General features: G+C 37.6%; 2 protein-coding genes across 2 annotated transcripts; both read left to right on the forward strand.

Moving 5' to 3' along the window:
- Positions 1–1,982: 1,982 nt before the first annotated feature.
- LOC114519495 (equistatin-like) lies at positions 1,983–9,462 on the forward strand. The gene is made up of 6 exons (XM_028539635.1): positions 1,983–1,996; positions 3,334–3,396; positions 6,297–6,429; positions 7,434–7,640; positions 8,890–9,102; positions 9,328–9,462. The coding sequence occupies exons 2-5, from the start codon at positions 3,382–3,384 to the stop codon at positions 9,099–9,101; spliced, it is 567 nt and encodes a 188-aa protein (XP_028395436.1). The 5' UTR covers positions 1,983–1,996; positions 3,334–3,381; the 3' UTR covers position 9,102; positions 9,328–9,462.
- A 1,683-nt stretch (positions 9,463–11,145) lies between these two features.
- Positions 11,146–26,215, forward strand: LOC114519380 (putative ankyrin repeat protein RF_0381). The gene is made up of 6 exons (XM_028539504.1): positions 11,146–11,247; positions 16,714–16,970; positions 20,624–21,025; positions 23,040–23,324; positions 24,998–26,152; positions 26,208–26,215. Exons 2-6 carry the CDS (start codon positions 16,775–16,777, stop codon positions 26,213–26,215), a joined length of 2,046 nt encoding a protein of 681 aa, XP_028395305.1. The 5' UTR covers positions 11,146–11,247; positions 16,714–16,774.
- The last annotated feature ends 132 nt before the right edge of the window (positions 26,216–26,347 follow it).

The following is a 26,347-nucleotide window of genomic DNA, read 5'->3' on the forward strand; positions in this document are numbered from 1 at the left end:
AGGGAAGCAGAGACCTAGAGTCGCGGGTATTTTCTGAGATGCGGAAGCTCCTGGTAATAAAGAAAACCAGAACAACACCTTTTCACGCCCAGTCGGACGGAATGGTGGACGGAATATCGTCTGGCAAATTTTGTTGATGGAAACGAGAGAACCGGATTGGACCAGCATGTACCACAAATCTTCTATTGCCCATGGCGTATCATATAGCTACCTATGAATCAACAGGATTCGCACCAACAAAATTAATGATAGGAAGAGAATTCCGTATGACCTGATAAATGGGACCACCTCCTGATAGAAATAGAACCTCCAAGTTGTCGCACGTGGATAAGCTAAACACCTTTTGCAAAACACACCTTATGGTGTGTCAAATTCTGGACAAGCAAGAAACACACCTTAAGGTGTGTTTCGGAAAACACACCAGAACCTGTGTTATATTGTGGACAAAAAAAGTGTGTTATTTGAACACACCTTTTTTAGAGTGCAGCATAAACATTGCACATCACTTTGCTCGAAACCGTTTGAACATAGCAACAGATAGAATGAAAACGTGATACAATGTTGATGCTACGGCAAAAAAATTTGGGCTATTCCCCCATGAAATGAGCAAGCGAAAGTACTACTCTGGCTTTTTTAATAAAAAACCCCGCAATTATAAACTCGACCATACACGATAATAATGCATCAGTAAAAATACTGTTGGATCAATACAAGATTTCTAGTCGTTTCTGAGTTCTGTCTCGGTGGAGCAAATTACTAACTATACAAAGTTATTTATTGTACATAGCTACATCGTAAAGAGCGACGATACAGCGTCGACGACACAGTATCTAAAACAATAAAGATTTAAATAAAGATCTTTGTAAGTTGTAACTTTCCCTCTCAGCCAACCTGTGATCTTCAATGACGTAATCAAGCATCATTAGCAGCATTTATCAACCAATAGTCTTTTAGCATAGCGTGATGCACACTCGAGATAGATCGGATTGGACCGGTAGTCCTCCCATGTTGACATCCCCGCAAAATTAATTTTGTGGGGAGGGGGTATTCATTTGGTTGTCTCATTAATTTTTGCATCTGATTGTATAGGTAACGCTGGGTCACAGAATACCTAACAGAAATAGAACTCTATACTATTTTTTCGTAAGTGTGATTCGTCATGATTCGTCACTTAGCAAGTGCATTTTTTTGAGGCAGTCACCCCCCTGCCAATACTAAAAATGGCCTGATTTTAGACATTGGCAGGGGGGTGACTACCTCAAAAAAAATGCACTTGCTAAGTGACGAATCATGACGAATCACACTTACGAAAAAAGTACAGGAGTTCTACTTCTGTTAGGTATTCTGTGGCTGGGTGGCGCATAGTGATTAAATATGGCGTTTCTTTGTATTCATGAATGCCATCTTTTTAGTGCACGTGAGCTCAAAGTGACCAACTACTCACACTCGCTAATTAAAGCTATGCAGTATCGACATTTATATTGAATTTTACGCACTTAAGAATAAATGCAAAAGTGTTTATACTTTCAATCTCAGGGATTTGCTAGGCACGCGCACTAAAATATCGGTACACTATTTCCAGTTCTGTATTTATTATTGTGCTTTAGAAGTGCGTCGTAGGTGTACGTCTACGAGTACAAGATTCGTCATTCTCGCGTGTTGTTTGCTTACGCCATCAGCTAAAATAGACCCCGCTTTTGTTACCGAGAATAGGCATTATACCAGAAGCCATACTCTTTGCATTTAGCGTCCGAAATTTTTTGAGACGCCATCTAACGCAAGCCAAATACGCGAGAACACGCAAACATAATGGCGCTTAGGGATCTTTTTCATGTATAAAGTTTGAAAATAGTATATATTAACGGCGATATTCATATCCGTATAGTCTACGCCGACAGGAACACTACAGCAACAGCTTTCATTAGCTACATTCTCTAGTTCTTCGTAGACAAAAGCTCTTAAGTAGGAACTTCGAGAAGTTGCTTTGTATATTGCGGTGAGTTGCTGAACCGGAATTGATACTCTCATTCCGAACTGAATTTGTAATACTTTGCATTTGTAATTGAAAAGGTGTTTTTCCTTTCACTAAAATTGAATCATAACTAATTATTTGCTTTGCTAGAGCTCTTTCTCATGCTAAAAAGCAACGAACTTTGTTCTGTACGTATCGGAAGTTTTCGAGAGGCATGGATGCATGACATTGAGGCAAATGACATCTCTAATGACATTTAGTCTTATATAAAATGAATGCATAATATACATAAATCATACAATCTTACTCTGCGTTGTCCAGGTCAACATCACTGCTTGTTAGAAAAAAGGAAAATGCAGTGTACTTGTTCCTACAAAACGGTTATACTTGTTCCCGCTAAAACGGCGGCCAATGTTTGGTCGCCGAAATCTATTAAGCCACTCGAGTTTAGATATCAATATAGCTAGGTGATAATAAGTTCTGCATCAATTGATAAGTGGTTGAAGGGCAATGGCAACCAACTCGAACTTAATATCGGAACAAATATCATGTTAAGAAAGCTGAGTTGTTTTCAAGTAGATATTTCTAGTTAAAATTCATGATTAATTCTATGATGATGATACCCCAAAGTCATTTAGCGCGTCGTCGAATCTATACTAAAAAGGTTAAAATAAACAGCCCTTGATTGGTCCGTCCTCTGTGAATATATTTTAAACGTATTAATCGAATAAGACAATTCCCTTGCTTGGATCCAACAAGATGGAGTTGATTATACAGTTTTCAATGAGATTATGAGAATGCGTCCTCACTCCCAAACTAAAGTGACAAGAGTAATTTGTCGCTCACTTTATGTAACTTCTGACAATTAAACTACAGTTAGTTTGATATTTTCAACCCCATTTCTAAATCAAAAAGGTTCCTCCAGTATCATGTGATATAACGGCGATTTTGGTATCAACCCTTTTCCGTATCAACAGCAGACTAAGCCGGGATTTCAGTACTTAATTATTATGTCCTATATTCAAGCTACATGCAGTAAATGAAGTAAAATATGTATATTAAGTATAAATAAAATAGTATATATTTTAATAGCGATATTCATATCCATAGTCTGCGCTGACAGGAACACCACAGCAACAGCTTTTATTACCTACATTCTTTAATTCTTCGTAGACAAAAGCTCTTAAGTAGGAACGTCGAGAAGTTGCTTTGTATATTGCGGTGAGTTGCTGAACCGGAATTGATACTCTCATTGGGAATTGGATTTGTAATACTTTGCATTTGTAATTGAAAAGATGTTTTCCCTTTCACTAAAATTGAATCATAACCAATTATTTGCCTGTCTCTTTTTCGTGCTAAAGACCAACTTACTTTGTTCTGTACCTGTCGGAAGTTTTCCAGAGGCATGGATGCATGACATTGAGGTAAATGACATCTCTAACGACAATTAGTCTAATATTAAATGAATGCATAATATACATAGATCATACAATCTTACTCTGCGTCGTCCATGGAGGTCAACAGACAACATCACTGCTTGTTAGAAAAAAGGAAAATGCAGCATACTTATTCCTACAAAACGGCTATACATGTTCCCGCTGAAACGTACGGCGGCCAGTTTTTGGTCGCCGGAATCTATTAAGCCACTCGAGTTTAGATATCAATATAGCTAGGTGATAATAAGTTCTGCATCAACTCATAAGTGGTTGAAGGGCAATGGCAACCAACTCGAACTTAATATCGGAACAAATATCACGTTAAGAAAGCTGAGTTGTTTCCAAGTAGATATTTCTAGTTAAAATTCATTATTAATTTTATGATGATGATACCCCAAAGTCATTTAGCGCGTCGTCGAATCTCTACTAAGCAGGTTAAAATAAACAGCCCTTGATTGGTCCGTCGTCTGTGAATATATTTTAAACGTATTAATCGAATAAGACAATTCCCTTGGATCCAACAAGACGGAGTTGATTATACAGTTTTCCCTCAATGAGATTATGAGAATGCGTCCTCACTCCCAAATTTAAATGACAAGACTAATTTGTCGCTCACTTTATGTAACTTCTGACAATTAAACTACAGTTATTTTGATATTTTCAACCCCATTTCTAAATCAAAAAGGTTCCTCCAGTATCATGTGATATAACGGCGTTTTTGGTATCAACCCTTTTCCGTATCAACAGCAGACTGAGCCGGGATTTCAGTACATAATTATTATGTGCTATAGCAAGCACGGTAAATGAAATAAAATGTGTATATTAAGTATAAATAAAATAGTATATATTAACGACGATATTCATATCCGTAGTTTGCGCTAACAGGAACACCACAGCAACAGCTTTTATTAGCTACATTCTTTAATTCTTCGTAGACAAAAGCTCTTAAGTAAAAACTTCGAGAAGTTGCTTTGTATATCGAGGTGAGTTGCTGAACCGGAATTGATACTCTTATTGGGAATTGGATTTGTAATATTTTTCATTTGTAATTGAAAAGGTGTTTTCCCTTTCACTAAAATTGAATCATAAGCAATTATTTGCCTGTCTCTTTCTCGTGCTAAAAACCAACTTACTTTGTTCTGTACGTATCGGAAGTTTTCGAGAGGCATGAATGCATGACATTGAGGCAAATGACATCTCTAATGACATTTAGTCTAATATTAAATGAATGCATAATATACCTAAATCATACAATCTTACTCTGCGCTGTCCAGGTCAACATCACTGCTTGTTAGAAAAAAAGAAAATGCAGTGTTCTTGTTCCTACTAACAACTCCATTTTGTTCAACAATTGTCACTATGCATGTCATTATCTTGATACTAAGTGATTTGATATTTATTCCGCTCCTAAAACGGCAGCCATGTTTTGGTCGCCGGAAACTATTAAGCCACTCGATTCTAGATATCATTATAGCTGGTACATAATAAGTTCTGTATCAATTCATAAGTTGTTGAAGGGCAATTGGAACCAACTCGAGCTTAATATCGGAACAAATATCATGTTAAAAAAGCTGAGTTGTTCTCAAGTAGATATTTCTAGTTAAAATTCATTATTTATGATGATGATGCAGTCACGCACGAACGCAATTAAGAAACCAAACTCGATTAGAAGTCGAAATTTACTAACTTCGCTACTGTCAAACAGCTGGTTATATGATCAGCATGGAATATGACGAAGTTTTTCTTTCACCATGCAACTTTAGGGCCTGTTTACACGCCCCTGGGTACCCGAGACTCAAAAACAAACCACGAGCTATTGTCGGTGATCGGGATGGCAACACCACTGTGAGGTTCATGTTCATATATTAATTTCAATCCCCAAAGTCATTTAGCGCGTAGTTGAATCTCTACTAAACAGATTAAAATAAACAGCCCTTACTGATTGGTCTATCCTCAGAGAAAAATCAGTATTATATAACTCACTATTTTTCGAGGTAGGTACCTTAAGTGCTTTCTCATATAAGAACGAAAACATACATGTTACACAACAATTTCATTTAATAAAGAAACCCATGCACTTTACTTTGTTATGACAAGAAGCGGGCAACAATTTCTCACATGTTTCCCTGGCGGGAAACATTGCATGTATTTAAAGTCATGTGATTCCCAATGAACCAATCACATTTAAAATACAAAGCACCTATATAACAATTGTCGATATATACCCCAGAGCATTTTTCTGCATGCTGAATAACTACTGGTACACTAACTTTGGTTATCCACTAGGGAACTTTGAAAACCGTTAATCTTATTCGGTTTGCCAACTTTATGATAGTCATACACTGCAGCCAGAGTTTCATTGTTCATAACTCATTATTCATAGTGGATATTGACAGAAAAGCCATTCGATTTTTCCCTTTTACTGCATGGCAAGTGATGCATGCATCATGCATGCGCACAAGTTCAAGGGCTCTCTAAATTAAGAGTCTAAAATATTTTTGGGAAGAAATCATACCACAAACAATCACATGATAATTGACTGACTGAGTAGGTATAAATACAAGCCCATATTTGCCAGAATTTTGAATTGGAAGGGTTTTAATGTACCAGAATATTCAAATTCAATAAATGGTAAGCGCGATGAACACTATATATATTATATAATCGCAAATTTATATCGTAAAGATCCTCTGGAAAACCGTTGGTGCAAGCAAGCTTGTTATGTCACGAAGAATGATCGATTATGCGTGGTTTATCTTACCATGAGTTCCTTTTTCTTCGTTTTTACAACACTGACTATGATTTGGGATACTTGTCTATCACATGTAGACCATTTCATACATCCACAGATTATTTAATCCAAATATTTATGTTTCAATTTAATTTAGATATTATCATCTCCTGATCTCCAGCTCAACAGGAAGAAGAATACCAACGTTGAAGCAATGTTTAACAAAATACTCTTTTCTCTTGCTGTTGTTCTTCTGGTCATTCCCGTGATGAAGTCACAAACTTGCAAAAGTACGTCGACAATTCATTTTTATTGTTTCCCTCATGAAGTCTGATCCAGTGCATCAAAGACTGAACGGCCTACACTCAACTATACTAAATTAAAGCTCCGTTTATAGGAATTATTTCTTGGTATCATGATATAAATTATATAAACGGTCCCCGATTATCGTTCTAGTTTCGGGTCTGATTGGTGGTATATATTTAAAGAGTCATTAGTTTATATTAGTTAATGTTGTTGTCATCTCTCTCGTCTGCAGCACTTTCCAATGTTACAATAACTAGATCTGGTTCATTAATATTGGATGGCGAGAGTGTTTGACGGTAATTGATTCACTGTATGCTGTAGCAACACAGTTGGTTTAACAGAATGTTTTCCAAATACGTTAATTTCACTAAATTTTGAGGGTTGAGGTTGACCACACTCTAATATACCCCAGGCTACCAGTATTGAGGGTTGAGGTTGACCACACTCCAATACCCCCCAGGCTACCAGTATTGAGGGTTGAGGTTGACCACACTCCAATATACCCCCAGGCTACCAGTATTGAGGGTTGAGGTTGATCACACTCCAATATACCCCAGGCTACCAGTATTGAGGGTTGAGGTTGACCACACTTCAATTTACCCCAAGGCTACAAGTATTCAGGGTTGAGGTTGACCACACTCCAATATACCCCCAGGCTACCAGTATTGAGGGTTGAGGTTGAACACACTCCAATACCCCCAGGTTACAGCCCTGGTGACATTACTCGCCAGGAGTATTATATATATGTTTGGTGCGTGAAAGAATTTTTTTGTCTCTCACTCTGCAGGCTTCTCTGCATCATTTATTTTTCTTCTTCCTGAAAGTATTAAATTGTAATTATCATTAATTCTATCAATGCTTTATGTTTGGTTAACCAAAATCAGGGTATTCTATAAACTATATTGCACTTACAGAACTTAAAGATATATTGTATAATTGTAATTAATATTAATTTTATAAATGTTTTATATTTTATCATCAAAATCAGCGTATTTTAAATGCGAAAAGGAACGAGCAGTGAACTTGGTAAAGACACGTTGTGGAATGATGGGCGTGTATGTCCCTCAGTGTAACAAAGACGGACGTTATTCTCTGATACAGTGCAAGCCTTCTGGTCACTGTTGCTGTGCTGACCCATCCACTGGCAGTCTATCAGGATGTGTTAAGTCACCACAGAAACCCCAGTGTGTAAAAGGTATTTAATCACAGCTTTTATACGTTCCTTCCTGCATCAGCTAGAGCATTCTCTATCCAAAGATATTAAGGCTATCACAGTATAAAGTTATGGTTTTGTCTGAACAGAGGGAAAATGTATTTTATTAGTTTAGATAAAGTGACTTTCTTTGCTAAAGTACCATGTACAAGAAATAAAAAAGTCACTTTATCTAAACTACGTCTAAAGCTTAATTGAAATTAGGATGTGAAGTATATAATTTGGAAATTAAGAAAAATGAAAGAATCACGTTTATTTTCCCCATCAAAATGACTTAAAATACGGTTAATTTAAAGCGGCATCAAAGGCTTGTCTCAAGTTCGCTCTTACGAACTCATTGGGCGATCACAAGAGGGTAATTTGAATGGACACACCATGATATATATTCAACCTAAACAAACCTCTACATAACAGGGTGGCCTTTGTACACATATTTTCATGATATAATAGATCTTTTGCATAATATAGACCAACTTTTGACTTAGGGGACAATTTCCAAAAAGTGCGTACTAAACTTAGTAAAATTGCCAAGTTTGGCTGCAATCACGGCCGGATTAACCTACCGCGTGGCCAATAGCAGCCTGCAATATTGTAAAAATAAAGTAAGGAAAATTAGTTGGCAATGAAGTTGGCAATTTTGTATACTTTTTTTACCCTTTCACTAATTTAGTTACACGCTTCTGCCTGTGGTAAAAAAACATGCAAAACTCGGCAATTATACTAATTAATTTTTGGTATGCTCTTTTTAGCTGTGGTGATTTATTTCCTTCTTGTTACTTGATTGTAAGCAAGGTCCGTAGCTGAGGGTGGGCCTGGTGGGGGGGGGGCAGTGCCTCCCGATTTGAAACTTGAAAATAAATTGACCTAATATATTCACATAATTAAAGAAATACCACAGAATTTTTCAGAAATTTAGGTAACTTATCGTAGCAAATTTATTAAATTTCATTATCAGTCCCCAATAAACATGGGACATAAATAGCACGCAATAACATGATAAGTTGATCATAGTTTTGAAAATGAAAAATAGATATCGAAGAGGGCGAAATTATCGGTTTTTTAAAAGGTAATGATTATATTTAAATAGTTATAAACTTCGCAATATATTGAATCTCCCTTAAAATGAATAGGGAGGTAAACTTTTATAGTAAGTTTGGCTGATTTTGATGTCTTAATTATTCATCGATAGCTTATATTTACTATCAATTATTACTCTTTTCCCTCAAATTAGATTTCTCTAACTGTCAATTTAAACGAGCAGTCGGCTTGACAAGAAACAAATATTGTCGATTTATTGGCGGATATATCCCTCAATGTGAGAAAGACGGAAGTTATTCTTCTGTGCAGTCCAGTCCCAATGGCTACAGTTGTTGCGCTGAACCTGAATGTGGCAAACAATCAGACTGCGTTAGAGCACCAGAAGTCCCACATTGCAACAAATAAGGTAGATACGTATTACAAACATGCTTGTACAAAATTTGAAATTTGCTATTTTAGCGCGCCAATATTTAATTCCAGGTACACCCCCTGATTGACATTACATAGAATTTTATTCTGGATTAGATTGTTTTGAATGAAATTCAGATTTAGGTTTTTTGAATTAAATCAGTGAATATCTTATGCAGCTATTTTTATTGTCCCTATACTTCTTTTTTTTCTCGTCTTATAGAACAGAAACATACCAAGAAAACAAGACTGAATTCTAGATTAAAAGAATTCTTTGTAGATTAACTTCTAACCCAGCTTAAACAGTAATGTGTGGAATATATATGTTAAGCTTTTATTAAAATGTTTTTCTTCGATATTACTGTTTATCCGTTATCTAAACCACTCGAAATATAAATGTGTTGCATCAAGTATAAGTGGTTGAAGAGCAATAGGAAGCATGTAACTCCACTTTATATGCGATCAAATGCGAACAAATCTCATGTTGAGAAACCTGGTCATAAAACGCACGTTTGAGCAACGCATGTCTTATAATACAATGTCTTATACATTGAATATCCATTCGATTACACGTTCAGAAAGGAAGTAGTTCAATTGTTCGTCCCGTTGAACACTCTTTAGCAATTTTTCTGCTGACTTAAATGTTGCATCATTATGCGAATATATATAACTCTCAGCCTTCAGCGGCGACCATTAAACCGTTTCAGAGATGGTAAGAGCTCGTACAACTCTGGAGATCGTAGAACTTCCAGATGCACAGCTCTCGTTAGGCTGCATTCGTACAGAACAAGGTAGAACACCTCTAAATCTATACTAATTAGTTGCGAAAGGCTCGGTGATTACAAGCCTATATTCACTTCGCATTCGGCTCAGTGAATATATATGTATATAGCCAATCAGATTGCAGGAAACGCTAAAATATGAATTCGGACCGGAAGAAAAAAATTAAGAGTTGTAATCATCTCGCCTTCGGCGACTAATTGTTGATTAGCAAGATGAAACTATGGCCCGGTTTACACTGTCAATCGGTTTCTGTGATCACAGTTGCAATTTTGCATTCTTAAACTGAAAGTTTTAAACATTTTGTACTGAATATTAGGATGAAATAACTTACTCTTAACAAATGAGTGTTACAGTTCCCTGCAGTATTTTTAACAAATCTTTTAAAACTTAGGATTTGAATTGTTGTTTTAAAATTCCAACTGTGATCACAGAAAATTTGATAGTGTAAACCGGGGCTAACTCAAGTGCCAGTTAGGTGGTCGTTCTTAACGGTGACGTAGACGCATGTCATCATCCGGTAAAGAGTAGACAAATTGATTACGAGCTAAAGTGTCAAAAAGTGTTAGTGGCTGTCTCGTTCCTAGGCGCTTTAAATAAAACAAGACGCCTGCTCAAGGCGTTCACTCCGCCTGCATGCCAACTGATGTACATAATTCATCAGTGGACCATGTAACCCAGGGCTTCTCGGTCAAAAATGAAGTTGTTTTGGGTTACCTGCAGAAATACCAACTTCTGTCGCCCAAAACTACTAAAAGGAAAAAAGACCATGGCATTTTAAGACTCCGCTGCGCATACGCAGGCGGAGTAATAAATATAGGAACAGGCTTGCCACTTATGTAAAAGCCTGTAGTGGTCTTATATTTACTTTATTTAAATATGGCCGCCTGGGAACGAGGCTGTGTTGGAGGTGCGTCAGGATAAGCCGAGCGAGCAAGCCTCTCGATATCTTCAGCCAAAGCGGGTAGTTCTTGATAGCGCTGCCTGAACCGATTCTTAAACTTCACTTTAGATATCTCCGTGTGATGTGACGTACCAAAGCGACTAGCTAAGGCTGTAAAGAGGGCTCCAAAACGTTGTCCACGGTCGTGAGACAAATTTGCCAACACTAGTAAGGCACTTCCCTTCAGACTCGTTCCCAGAAATGCTGCTTTCCCACGATGTTTGACCATCATACATGTTTGAGGCGCGGGCTCAGGGGGATTGGGGGAATTCCAACGACGACGGGGGGGAATTCACGTTTCCGGCGCTGAGTCTCGTGATTAGGTTTGTAGAAGATTACTCAAATTTATCGAACTTATTTGTTTATGTGCGACGCAGTATCGTGGCTCTTTACGATGATATATGCCATGAAGAGTTGAAGGTATGAAGCTGATAAATAGCCCCAATTAATCACAATAATCTGCTGCAGCGCGAGAGAACTCTCATGCGACTATAAATGATATGTTTTATGGAGCAGCATATTTATTGCGAAGCATTAATTGTGTTTGGCCGTAGCACAAATCAATCCGGCGTATGATTGATTTCCACACAGGCTTGATACCACAGTAGATCATTATCAGATGAGTAGTTTTAATTTCCAGAGAGAAAATGCGGTAGTAATTTGCCGTGCATTGTTTAGCATTACATTGAATATATTCTGCCGATTGTTAGTTTACTCGTGGACTTCACGCATACTATTAGCGTTACATTGAGTTGTTCATTAGTCAAAATATGTGATATTTTAGCATTTTTTAACAAAATTTATTTGTCCAAATGTTCTTGTTTTATACCAAATTTGTTCCATCGAAAGTTTCTCACTTGATGCCTGCCAGACACACTGTATTGTTGTGTATTTTCTGAAACAGGAAGTTAAAGGCTGTTATAAATAATAATAATAATAATAATAACTTTACTCAAGTGTCTATGTATTTAGCTACAAGTAAACTAATCGGGGATACTATCTAAACTATAGTTTTAAAATAGAACTGTATATACAGCTAGAATGCGGATGAATATACTACACATTTACACACATATGTAGTTGTAAAATTACTAGAATTAGATAAAATAGTTGTTCATAATTTATGAACTGCATAGAGTACAGCAGTTTATATTGTTCTGCATTTGACTAGCCAGGTCAGTTTTCCTTATGTTAGCTTTGAATGATTTTAGGCCTGGGAGCTCTCTTAAATCTACATTTAGTTTTCCTTATGTTAGCTTTGAATGATTTTAGGCTTGGGAGCTCTCTTAAATCTACATTTAGTTTTCCTTATGTTAGCTTTGAATGATTTTCAGTTTTCCTTATGTTAGCTTTGAATGATTTTAGGCTTGGGAGCTCTCTTAAATCTGTTGAAAGTCAAAATTCTACTCTTTAAATTTCTTTATTTCCTATGCAGTTAGGCAGCGCGTAAGACAAACAGCAACTTTGATAAGATGTTTTGAGACCAATGTTCGATCAAGAAAATCAAAACCGGCAATATATCGAGGCAACTACTGGATCAACAATATAAGCCCTGTTTACACTACACTCAATACTATGGGGAGCTATATTTAATACGGGGGGGGGGGGTTGGGAATGGGGCTCATTATTTGAATCTAAATTAAACTTCTTGGTTTTTAAAAGTATTGGCAATGAAAATTTAGTTTACTTCATTTAACAAAACATCTAATGACCTAAATGACATAGTTATCTAAAAGTAGTTTTATATGGTTAATCGGACTTAATTGTAGCGTCATCAAATGCAAAATCACACCTAATAAGATAAAATGTTATTCCAAGATGGCGGCCAGGTCACTGATTTCGGTTATTTCAGTTATTCCAACTCCCCGATTCTCCCCTTTAAAAGATAGCCCTCAATAGGGAGTTTATGATTTTGACAACGGACTACCGATAGCCCTGAATTGATTTCTCCCTGCTTGAAATTTTATGACCGGCATTTTAAATTCCCGAAATTTCAAACCCGAATGATATCAATATTTTTTGTAGAATTAAGACTGCAGTAGATGTTTTAACATTCTACTGCTGAAGCAATTGTAAAACTCTATATTTTTGATATCTTCAGGAAGAGAATTCAAAATTTTTGGACTTTGATACCTGGGCCGGTTGTATAAAATTCTTAATCACTTTTTAATCACTTTTTTGTGGTTAAAACGTCGTTAACTTTAATCACGTGGTTAAGCCAGTTGTATAAAAACGTAGTTAGCGTTAATCGTAGTTAAAGTTAATCATCCTCAAGGGCATCGTTAACTTTCCAACTCGTAGTTAAAAATGGCGCCTTGAGCTTTTGAGGAGTGAGAAAACATTAAAATCAACACATACCAAGGTTTCCAATCGTTATCCACTCAGAAAAGGCAGTTCCAATAGCACTGCACCATTGGCGTTTCTTTTAAGAATTCGGGTCACCCTTGTTTCACACATCGTTGAAGCTCCTCATCACGCTTCGTAGCATCTCGTATTTCTTTTATCTTGCCCTCAGATACTGGCATTTCTTTCACGATACTTTCAACGTAAGATTCCAAATCTAGATCTTCTGATGGATCTTCACTACAGGCACCACTTCGCGATAGTGTGTCCGCAACAGGAATATCCTTTCCAGGCTTGTACTTAACGGTCACGTACGTTATATCTCTGTAGACGGATTCTCATCCTCTGAACTCTCAATGGCGTAGCTTGAAGGGGTTTTGTCATGATAATTTCTAAGGGTTTGTGATCTGTTTCTGCATCGAAGTCTCGACCATAGAGGTAATGATGAAATTTTTCACATCCAAAAACCAACGCTAATGCTTCTTTTTCAATTTGAGCGTATGCCTGTTGGGTTGGAGTCAAGGCTTTCGAAGCATATGCCACAGGTTTCCCATCTTGTAGAAGCACAGCTCCTAGCCGTGACTGGGAAGCATGGACTTGTACTGTGACCGGTTTACCGGGATCATAGAACTTTAGAACTGGACCTGGAACTTGCGTTATAATATTCTTCATTTCATTAAACGCGGCTTCGTGTTCAGGACACCAATTCCACATGGTATCTCTCTTGACCAGCTCTCTTAGGATCGCAGTTTTTTCCGACAGATGTGATGAATACTGAGACAAGTAAGTGAACATACATAGCTGACTCTCCAACTTTTTCTTGGTTCGCGGTGACGTCATATTTTTCACTGCTGCCACTTTGGAGGGATGGGGCTTCAGACCATCTCTCGTTATCATTTCACCAAAGAATTTAATTTCACTTGCACACTTCTGCATTTTCTTTGGATTAAACTTTACCCCATGCTGTCTCGCGGCTGTCAACGTCGCACGTAGCCTGTTGTCGTGTTCCTCTCTTGTTGATCCAGCTACAAGTATGTCATCAACGATCACGTGGACACCTGGCAATTCTCCGAATACGCGATCCATTCTCTTCTGAAAGACTTCTTGTGCGGAACATATACCAAATGGCATTCGTAAATAACAAAATCTACCAAATGGTGTTTGAAACGTTGTCAATATAGAGGATTCCTTGGACAGCGGAACGTTCCAATAGCCAGCTGTTGCATCTAAAACAGTAAAGTATTTCGCACCGGCCAACTGACTGGTGGTTTCATCTAGTGTGGGCATTTTATAGTGTTCGCGTTTTACTGCAGAATTCAAATCCCTCGGATCTAAGCAAATTCTTATTTCCCCATTGGGCTTTGGGACAACAACCATAGAGTTGACCCATTCTGTAGGCTCATCAACGCGTGGTATAATATTTAACTTTCTCATCCGTTCTAATTCATGCTTGACTTTATCTCTCAAGCTCACGGGTATTTTTCTTGCAGCATGCACAACGGGTTTAACCTCAGGCTTTAGTTGAATGTGATATTCATGCGATAAGCATCCTTGTCCTCTAAAAACATCACTAAACTCTTTAATTAACTGATCACCGTTACTGTTTTCGCTTTGATTATTCACCGTCATTATAACTTTAATTAATGATAGGCTTTGGCATGTTTTTAAACTCAAGGCAGTGGTAGCTGTCGCATTAACAACGTAAAATTCAAGGTTATGCATTTGGTTCTTATATTTGCATTTCAGTTGGCATCGACCAAGAACTGGAATTCTGTTTCCCCCATACGCAGTTAAATTTACTTTAGTTGGCTGCAACACTTTTGACTTAGTCTTTAGCGAATTGTAAACTTGTATCGGCATAGCATTAACTTGGGCTCCCGTATCTAATTTTACTTTAATCGAGTCACTTTCATCAACCAGCAAGTTTACGGATATTTAATCGTTTGTCTCATTAGGTTCATTAACTACCCCGATAAAAAAATCACTCTCTTCATAACTTGAGTTAGTGGGAATTTCAACTTCATGCACCGTCCTACTTCTACACATTCGTGAGTAGTGATTACACTTTTTACATTTCTAGCAAACTTTACCTTTTGCTGGGCAAGTTTGCTTACCCACATGTTTACGACCACAGCAGCTACACGGTTTTCTAGTTTCCGGTTTTGTACCCTTTTGTTGTTCTTGATCGTCTTGTCCTTTATCTTTACTTGACTTACGCCCACTTTTATACATCTCGTGCACCGCCTTGTCGCTTTCCTCAGAAAAGTCTTTCAATTGGTGTGTAGCTATTTCAATTCCCCTAGCAATGTCTATAGCCTTCGATAAATCGAGCATTTCTGCCTGTAAAAGTATTTCTTTAATCTGCGGATTGTTCGTACCGCAAACAATCCGATCTCGAATCATTTCTTCTAATAGTTCTCCATACGAACAGTCATTCGCTAGTCGCCTAAGTTCTGTTACATATTGATCTATGTTCTCGTCACTTCGTTGATCTCTCGTATTAAATTTGTAACGTAGCACCGTGACATTCTGCTTAGGATTACAATAGGCTTCGAACCTTTCAAATAACGCTTCGATCTTATCTATATCGCCACTCTTTAACGCCCAAGTATTGTAGATATCTCTGCCTTTTTGACCAATGTAGAGCAGAAAATAACGGCATTGTTGCTTTTCTTCTTTCTCAGCTAATGGTCCTTGAAGCGTTAACTCCATTGTCTTCTTCCATCGCTTCCAATTTTCTGCTAAACTGCCATTTTCGATGTCAAGTTCAGCTATTCCTAGCGATTTTATGGCCATTTTTTTTTCTTTTTTAATTACTAGTCATACTTGACACCATGTCATTCTTACGTATTTAAGAGTAAGTCTCGTTCGAAGAATTGCATACAAGTGTTTTCTATTACACAATCACAGAGTAAGTAATAGATACAGAGATCTAACTAGCTTGCGCACAGTAATTAAAAGTGACTTTTTTATGTACCCACCTTTTTTGTGCGCGTGAGCTAAAAGTAAGCAACTGCGCATGCTCGGCAAGTGCATTGCAACTAAAATGCTCGACAACTGCGCATGCTCGGCAAGTGTTTATACTTTCCATCTCAGGCACTTGCCGAGCATGCGCAGTGAAAAAGTGGGTACACTAGTTAGATCTCTGTATCTATTATTTCCTCTGTGACACAATGTGGTGTCTTTTATACTAAATATTAACATAATCTATGAATGCATTATGAATATATTATAAGAGACACTTTAATATGGCTTATAAACACAGGGCAGTCAAGCAGTTGCAGTTGATGAAATTTTCAGTTTCAATGTAAACTTTCATAGCATAGTTTAACATCTATTTGAATACACTGATCTAACTAGTCTAAGATTGCAAGTTTTTGCTAAAAGGTTTGGACATGTCGAACCCTCTGCGAGATCTTGCTGGGCCATAGCACCCGTAACAAGGAATTCTATTATAAAGTTTGAATGAATTAAGTTTCAAACTTTTGTTATTGAAAACTATATTATTGGTCACAAAAACTAGATTATATTTTGCTTTTTAAGGGAGCGCTGGTGGCATTTTGGAGCAAGTTTAAATTGTTTTACAACGTAGTCATTTTACTCAATGGCTGAATCCAAGAAAGATGATGATGTTATTATGCCCCAGCATGACGAGAGCATCATAACTCCAGGCTTAGCAGAAAGATTGGGAAACAGAGATATGTCGGAAAATAAACAATCCAAGAATACTGTTTATAAACAGAAAGAAATTGAAGAAGAAGTGGAAGGAAAAAACATACAAAATGAAGAATGTGATAATGGTAAGAATACTGGAATTTATACATATGATGACGAAAAGGTTCTATCCCAGTAGTAGGTCGTATGATTTATCTTGTCTTGTTTGTAGCTTCATGTTTAGTTATATTTTGTGGTTTACTCTTATTTTTTTAAAATTAAGAACGTGCTTCGTACCTACTTTTAAAAAGGTCCCAACAAAAAAAAGCGTACTGTTAACGATGTCTGCGCATATTCCTGTAGGCATATTTTGTTGTTAGACTTTCTTGTCGTTTTCACATTTCATGAAACAAAACATGCTTGCCTTAAGAGGCTAAAGTCTACTAGAAAACACTGATGGAAATTCGTTGAACAAAATAAGGTTACCTGTACGGGACAGCGTAATCGGGGTATCTTAACCTCTCTAATGGTAGTTGTGGTCGTATTGATAGTTGTGGTCTCTTTCTGATTGTTCCGATATGTTTTAAACGCGTGTAGCAACGCCAGTGTGGCAGGGGGTGCTGAGGTCCTAAAATACTAAAGGAATAGAATAACGCTTTTTTTGGAAGTGTATAGACGTGGGGTCTGGACCTGTTTAGGCCAGTTTTCCATTACACGAATTTTTTCGCATGACGCGAAGCGAAAAAAAATCGTGGCAAAAGTATTTACGTCAGCTTATCACGTTGAAGAACAAATTCAGCAAGTGGAAAACAGGTTTCCACCGCGAACGTTTTCGTACGACTTGACTCGTTGCGGCAAATTGCATCAAGCGTTCCAAAATGTCTGTCCCCTAATTATATACAGGACTGTCCAGAAATAACTATAACACTGCGGCTCGGTTCGGTTGCGATCGACCGATAGAAACCGGAGACGACCGCAAGGGAAAAAAATACGATCGGTTGCCGTTTGTTTCCGAACGGAATGTTATGAACTGCTGAGAACGACAGCACAATAATCAAATCGAAAACATCGCAATGGCAGTTCACGTTCGGCAAAATCAATATATGTATATATATATATATATATATATAGTTAACTGCATCCTAGAACAAGAGCGAACGAGTAGCCTCATTAACTGAACGAGAGCACGGTTCCCAATCGTTCATATAGACGGTTTCTATTGGCTAAAACCAGTTAATTTATCATTTCTAGAAACACTTAACTTGACGTTTCTACGTTTCTAGAGACACTTAGCTTGACGTTTTAGGCAAACGCCAATCTGCTGATAAACTTTGTCTTTGCGTCTATCTTAAAGTGTGCAGAAAGTTCGCTAAATTAAAAATGTTCTACGTAAAACTCGTAATTTTCAGCACGCTTTTTTCAATGTATTTAGCAAAGCAAGTACGTGCAAGTCGAGGCTGGCCTTTAAGTAGTTTTAGTCGAAACGTGGTTGGGTGGGCGTTCAAACAATGAATGCATTCCCAAGATCTTTCTCGTTTGACGTAATTGGCCTGAAACATTAACTCTTGTGATTTTATGCGGAAACTAATTCTGATTTTTTTAATTACAAAGCTTTTCTTTCAAACATAAATTACATTTCCTTAAAATATGCGGGGAGACGCGAAGGCGAAACAAAGGTGTGAGGGAAAAGTGTTCAAAAGCTTATTTAAGGGCTAATTTAAAGAGAAATGGCGTTTGATTGACTAAGCGCACACATTGGAGGATGTTTTGATAGGACGTTGGGCAATCTTCAGTTATGGTCTTTAAAAGAAATTAATCCTTCGCATTTTTTAATATTTCGATGCGGTCGCCTACTGCTAATTTATTCGAAATGCGTTTTGAATTTTAATTCATTATCAATCAAATGAATGCTGTCTTCTGATTCGTGTTTATGTCTTGCTTGGTGATGTTTTCATGCATGAGTTTATTGTATGTGTAGAGCGAGGTTTCATGTATTTTCGGCAAGTTTTATTACTTCTTTCAAGTTCGAAAGGTTAATTTCTAAACAGTTGGAGGTGATTTGCTGGAAGGAAGCCCGAATTTAAAGGTTTTTTGGTTGAGTCTTTTACACCTTTTAGCTACGAAATGGGTCTTCTCGTCGCATGCGTTTTACTTCTTCGATCAAACGTCTCAAACAAGCATCCTGAGATGGTATAGGGATATTTTTAGTGAATAATCGAATCGAAATTGTGTTATTGTTGCTTTGCTGAATCAGGTAATCAAACCTCCTTTCAGTAAAAGTGCCAGAACCAATGTTGGCTGCAGCTTCCTAAACCTTCTAAACAAACACTCTCCACCTAGCTTGACACAAGCTGCATAAGATCTTCAATAGGAACACAGTTAAGGTAAGCTACATTTGTATGGGCAACGTGTAGTCCGTAGTTACCAAACACAATGCAGGTGTAATTAGGAACAATCAATCACACACCATAACCACAGACAATTGCAACTGGACCACTAAGAACCCCCTAAGAAACCAGTGCATGACCAAGAACATAGTACACAAGGAAACTGTCACCACTGGCAATGCAAACAATACAAAACACTGTAAATCGTCATGACGGCAAACACATTTAAAGAGCGATATAGGAATCATATTAAATCTTTTAGACACAAAAAGTACCCAAATGACACTGAACTTTCGAAATATATTTGGCAATTGAAAAACAACATATTGTCAATTGTAAAACGCGCAGTTTCGTACGGGAGGATAAAAAATAAGTTATTTATGCTTAGAAGAAAAAGATAGGGCTTGTTTGTTAAACAAAAGTAGTTTTCACATGTAATCACAAAAGAATGTTTCACGCCAATTACGTCATGCGAAACAAATCATAGGGCATTGTTTGACCACCTACGTTTCGACCAAAACTACTTCAGCCGCATCATTTTGTTCTACCACCTAAAGATTCGTATACGGATAAAACAGACTGTAGTGCACAGTGGTAATGGTAGTAGAATAGCATTATTACCCGCGATTTAAACGAATTTTCCAGTCTTCAAAAGCAATTAAATTTGATCATAATTTACTATAATATTCTTGATAATTATTGAAGGATAACACGTTTTGACATGTCTCGGGCACATAACCCTTAAAATTTCCTTCCAGAATTAAATTTATTTAATTTTAACTATAAATTCGCCTTGGTGAATCGCCCTCAGTGTATGTGGACCTTTATGGCGATTTTCCATTGTGCTTCAATCATCCACTTGTGCTTCGCCTTTGTTTTTCAAGCTTGTCACGACCGCATGAGCCGACTAAGCTCTGCGCTCGAAACTTTTCTCGCGATGAAATTTGGCATCGTGATTTGTCGTTGAAAAAGTCGGTCTAAAAGGCATTTATACTAGCCAATCACGTTATAGAATTTGTAGCTACTTCTCGCGAACAAATTCACCTGATGGAAAACGGGCTTTACATACACGGCGCACTTTTTCCTGAGACTTGACTTGTTGCGGCAAATTGCATCTAGCGTTGCAAAAAGAAGTCAGTGCCCCCAATAATATAAAAGAAAATATTTTAAAGTTCTAACGTGTAACAAGTATATGTTGAAGAAACACATGTACCTGTTTTCTCAAATGGCCATTTTTCTTAGAGTGGTCGTCCCGCAGGAACAATGCATGTGACACCTCGTGAGCGGAAACCCCAAATCCTCGACATATTTCTACCTCCCTGCGGTGCAATGCCTTGCCATGCAAGTTGCATAATAATTGCACTGTCTTCATACTTGCGCTGACTTTAACTTGTGAGAACTTCTTTATATAGGAACTGATAAAAAGCAAGAGCAAAGTGTGAGTTTGAGTGTGCGTGGAGAAGAAAGAAAACTACAACTTTTGTTTGAACTAAAAGAGCAATTTGAGCGAACTCAAGGTTCGCTCGAAGTAGTAAAATATCTTGTTCAAGAAGGCGCTGATTTAACTTTCAAGGATGCACACGGGAGAACTGTGCTATACTCTGCTGTTACTAAAAGTACTTTGGATAGAGTAAAATATATTGTTGATAACGGCGCTGATGTAAATAACAAGGATTATGACGGGTGGACAGTGCTGCACTCTGCTGTTACAGTAGGTAGGCTTGAGAAAGTAAAATATCTGGTGGAGAAAGGCGCTGATGTAAATGGCAAGAACGCCAATGGATGGACTGTGCTGCACTCTGCTGTTACTGAAGGTAAGCTTGAAAAAGTAAGATATTTTGATTAAAAGGGCGCTGATATACATGGCAAAATGGCCAACAAGTAGACTGTTCTGCACTCTGCTGTTGCTGAAGGTACACTGGAAAAAAAAGAATACATCGCCAACTATTTCGGTCAATGAGCTATAACGGACGCATCGAGGCATTATACAGTAAACTTATAGTTACAGAAATAAAAACACTGACATTCATAAAATCAGCGTTACTTTTACGCTTGGCAAAATGGGATCTTGTTGCTGTTATGATGAGCTATGGCGCAGTTTGAAAATTCGGTGATAATGAAGATAGTTCTCCCAGCTTATAGGTCCTGTAGACGCGCATAATATAAACAATAAAATCCACAGGAACCCATTTTCATCTCAGATTTATAGGAAATCTACTAACGATTAACGTTTGCCAAAGTCGAGTACAAATTAGAAGCACTTCTTGAAATATACCCAAAATACATATGAAAAAAGAATTCCAAGAATAACAGTTCGTTAAAGCAACCACACAAATCTTCCACTCCCCTTGAATGCCTGCCATTAGAGGATTCACCTAACCAAATGCCTAACTGGCTCTTGAAGGAATATTCATTTATTGTTGCTTTTCCCATCACGGAAATTCTTAATTCACCTTACAGTGAACAACTGATACCTATAACTGGAAGATGGCAGATGTATCTCCATAATACCAAAGAAGAAATCAGTAATAATCATTGAAAAAGACCAATGTCCCTCACGTGTGTCTAAAGTAGCAGAGGAGTTCATCGTAAAAGATTATGTAAAACCAGCCGTTTTAAACGTGATAGATCAGGGTCAGTACAGTGCAATTCCAACTAAAGTAGACCGCCATGACGTTAATAAGCATGTTACATCATTGGTATTTAGAAACTGATGAGAATGGTGCGACCGTAAGAACAATTGTATTCAATTACCGAAAAGCGTTTGATTTAATTGCTCATGGCATCCTTGTCAGGAAAGTGAGTAGTTTGGATCTACATCGGAGCATAATCAACTCGATAATTGACTTTCTGTCTAATAGAACGCAGAGAGTGAAATTGCCCGAACGCTGTTATTCTGAATGGGGTTCTGTTCCTTCTGGCGTTCCACAGGGTACAAAGCTGGGCCCCTGGTTATTTGTTTTAATGATCAACGACCTTGATATTAATTCACCATACCTATGGAAATTTGTAGATGATACTACAGCATCAGAGGTCCTCCCAAAGGGTGGTGTTAGTGATGTCCAGAGTATAATGGATGGTGTGGCGCAGTGGTCAGAGGAAAATAGATTTCAACTTCATCCTGATAAATGTAAGAAACTTGGAATTACATTCTCGCAAAACCCGGTAACACTAGAACCATTAAATGTTAATAGAAAAGAAATCAAAACTGTTGAGAATGTCAAATTACTTGGGGTTACACTAAGTAACAAATTTACATCGAATGCTCATATCGAAGGAGTCATCAAGAAGGCCAATAAGAGATTATACTCTTTGGTTCAGTTATGGAGGGCTGAGGTACTAACTGCAGATTTGATATTATTTTACATCGTGTGTTGGATCAACCGAAATATTTAAAGATTGACCTTGTACCTTTGGAAAAAAGGGCGATGACAATTGTAAAGCCAGGAGTGGATTATGGTTCAGCTTGTGAAACTTGTGTGAAGACCAATGGAAGAATATCATAACTTTTTATGCGAGAAGTTGTTCAAGAATATAGTCAAAGATCCGGAGCATAAACTTCATAATTTGCTCGCATCGTTTATCAATCCTATCTTGACCTTAGAAATGAACGTAAATTTAATACCCATGACACATTTATACTGATCGTACCAAGAATTCTTTTATATTTAAGATGGCAGCTAAAACGTAATTATATTTAAATAGTTACACTAAAGTTAAAAATGTTGTATAGGTAATTTTAAATTTTGTAAATATTACGCAATTCAGCGTTAGGGTTGCAAGGTAATTTTATCTATCTATCTAAGCTTTTTTATAAATCCTGTATAGGCTCGGATAAAAAGCAACAGCAAAGTGGAAGTATGAGTGTGCATTGGGACGAACTAGGAAAGCAATTTGAACGAACAGTTACTCAAGGTTCGCTCGAAATAGTAAAATATCTTGTTGAACATGGTGCTGATGTGAATTCCAAAGATACTTATGGGCAGTCTGTGCTGCACTCTGCTGTTGCCAAAAGTACTCTGGAAATAGTAAAATATCTTGTGGAGAAAGGCGCTGATGTAAATGACAAGACGACGGACGGTTGGACAGTACTACACTCTGCTGTTACAAAAAGTACGCTGGAAATAGTAAAATATATTAAAAAACTTTAAAACGTATTGTAAGCGACATGTATATAATTGCCAGTTATTCTGCAAACTCGAGTCGTACATGTGCTGATAGCTCACGAGACGTGCAGATCTGTGTCATAACTATTCACTTTATTAGCCGTCTTTCTGCCTGGCGGCCGTGTAAAACTGCTTTAGTCAATTGTTCAATTCTGCTTTGGACATCTCTATTATGCATGCGGAATCGCAGAGGAGTAGGTTCGATCCAAAGTTGCATTTTTCGCTACGTTCCTGGTTAGGTATTAAAATTCCTATGTTTCTGCCTCTGTTCTCCGGTCAACATTAAATTTAAGTATAATCAAAATATGGCTGTCTTCTAAATTGTTTGTGGACTTGCAGGTGAACCAAAAGGTTTAATGAAGGTCTTATCACAACAAGATACGCGTAGAATATAGCAGTTAATTCAAAATCATTAACAAAGCGTTTGTATTTAATCTTTAAATCGTTTGCATGTTTTGGTTAACTAGTATATTCTAAGCTTTGGAATTGATATGTTTTTCTTGTAGGAGCGCCAAGAAAGGAAGGGTGGTGCTGAGGTCCCTAAAATACTAGTAAAATAGAATACCACTATTGTTGGAAGTGTTTTGAGACAAAAGAAATAATTCTTAAAGAAATTCCAATTACTTCTCGCGACGCGCGAAATTTGACATCGTGAATGTTGAGCGAAAAAAATTGAGAAAAATTAGAAAATATTTACAGAACCAATCACGTTGCATAACCTTCCAAACATATTCGCCCATTGGAAAACGGACTTAAAATCATGGAAAAAATAACGTTAATTGTATTCGAAAATAACTAGTGCTATTGAGAACATTTTTTAACTGACGCGACCAATAGTTAGTCATTCAGTTTCACAACATTTGGCAAATTATATTCCACAGCATTGCTCCAGTATAAAGTAAAAAAAATTCCGAATAGACTAGACATCTCGAGAATCAATATTTGAATCAAACAAGACACAAGTTGCAACCGTAATTTTTCGATCTTATTTCAAAGCCATCAGACCGAATCAACGATAGTTTTAGAATAAAGTCGAAAACTTACAGTTTCAATCTGTGTCTTGTTTGATTCAAATATTGAATCGGCTGGTCGCGGTTTTTGCTCCGGAATAACTTATGCTCTCTTTCATGTTATATGAATAACTTATTCTCTCATTCAAAATACTTTTAGGCTTCGGAATTTGAAAATTAATGCTGCTCCTTCTGATTATGAAACTGGTTATGCAGCTTGATTTACGCAATTATTTATTTCTTTGTACATGAGAATTGTCTTTTTCGCCTTCATCCCTAATTCATTCAATATATCGCTTCATTTATTTCATAAGATTTACTCGTCAAGGCCGGCCTCCACTTTCACATAGTACGCGAAATCGCACGTACGGCTTGCAAGTAGACTTTAATTTTATTCTCACATGTACACAAAATAAGCCTCGTTTGGGACAGTCACTGAGCATGCGCCTAATCGGCCGCATGGAAAGTAGTGGCTGGGTTTTATGACCCTTCAAGGCCTGTTCTGCATTCTTTGAAACTTGTCAATCAAATAATGCAGGAGGTATTCCAAAATTTCCTTCAGAAATTGAAATTTTTCGCATGACGCGATTTTTCTATATATCCTGTATAGGCACATATAAAAAGCAAAAGTCGAGAGGAAGGATGAGCGTAGGTGAAGAAGAAACAAAAATGCAATTTCGGGTTGAACCAAGACAGGAATTTGAACGAACAGCTACTGATGTAAAAAGTAAGGATACCGACTGCTGCACTGTGCTGCACTCTGCTGTTACTGAATGTACGCTTGGAATAGTAAAATATCTTGTTGAAAAGGGCGCTGACGTAAATGGCAGCTATACCGATGGGTGGACTGTGCTGCACTCTGCTGTTACTGAAGGTACTCTTGAAATAGTAAAATATCTTGTTGAAAAGGGGGCTGATGTAAATGGCGAGAATACTGACGGGTGGACTGTGTTGCACTCTGCTGTTACAGAAGGTACGCTTGAAATAGTAAAATATCTTGTTGAAAAGGGCGTTGATTTAAATGGCAAGAAAACAAATGGGTGGACTGTGCTGCACTATGTTGTTAAAAAGGGTACGCTTGAAATAGTAAAATATCTTGTTGAAAAGGGCACTGATGTAAATGGCAACGATACTGACGGGTGGACTGTGTTGCACTCTGCTGTTACAGAAGGTACGCTTGAGATAGTAAAATATCTTGTTGAAAATGGCGCTGATGTAAATGGAAAAAAAACAAACGGGTGGACTGTGCTGCACTCTGTTGTTACAGAGGGTAGGCTTGAGATAGTAAAATATCTTGTTGACAAGGGCGCTGATGTAAATGGCAAGGATACTGACGGGTTGACTGTGCTGCACTGTGCCGTTACAGAAGGTACGCTTGAGATAGTAAATTATCTTGTTGAAAAGGGCGCTGATGTAAATGGCAACGATACTGACGGGTGGACTGTGTTGCACTCTGCTGTTACAGTGGGTACGCTTGAGATAGTAAAGTATCTTGTTGAAAATGGCGCTGATGTAAATGGCAAAATAACAAGCGGGTGGACTGTGCTCCACTATGCTGTTACCAAAGGTGCTCTTGTAATAGTAAAATATCTTGTTGAAAAGGGGGCTGAAGTAAATGGTAGCAATACTGAAGGGTGGACTGTGCTCCACTCTACTGTTGCTAAATCTAACGTTGAAATAGTGAAATATCTTGTTGAAAAGGGCGCTGATGTAAATGGCAATGATACTTACGGGAGGACTGTGCTGCACTCTGCTGTTACAGAGGGTACGCTTGAAATAGTAAAATATCTTGTTGAAAAGGGCGCTGATGTAAATGGCAGGAAAATAAATGGGTGGACTGTGCTGCACCCTGCTGTTACAGAGGGTACGCTTGATATAGTAAAATATCTTGTTGAAAAGGGAGCTGATGTAAATGGCAATGATACTTACGGGAGGACTGTGCTGCACTCTGCTGTTACAG

Source organism: Dendronephthya gigantea, unplaced genomic scaffold (genome assembly GCF_004324835.1).
Source record: "Dendronephthya gigantea isolate DGI-Jeju-01 unplaced genomic scaffold, DenGig_1.0 000013F, whole genome shotgun sequence".
In the NCBI taxonomy this organism is placed as follows: Eukaryota; Metazoa; Cnidaria; class Anthozoa; order Malacalcyonacea; family Nephtheidae; genus Dendronephthya; species Dendronephthya gigantea.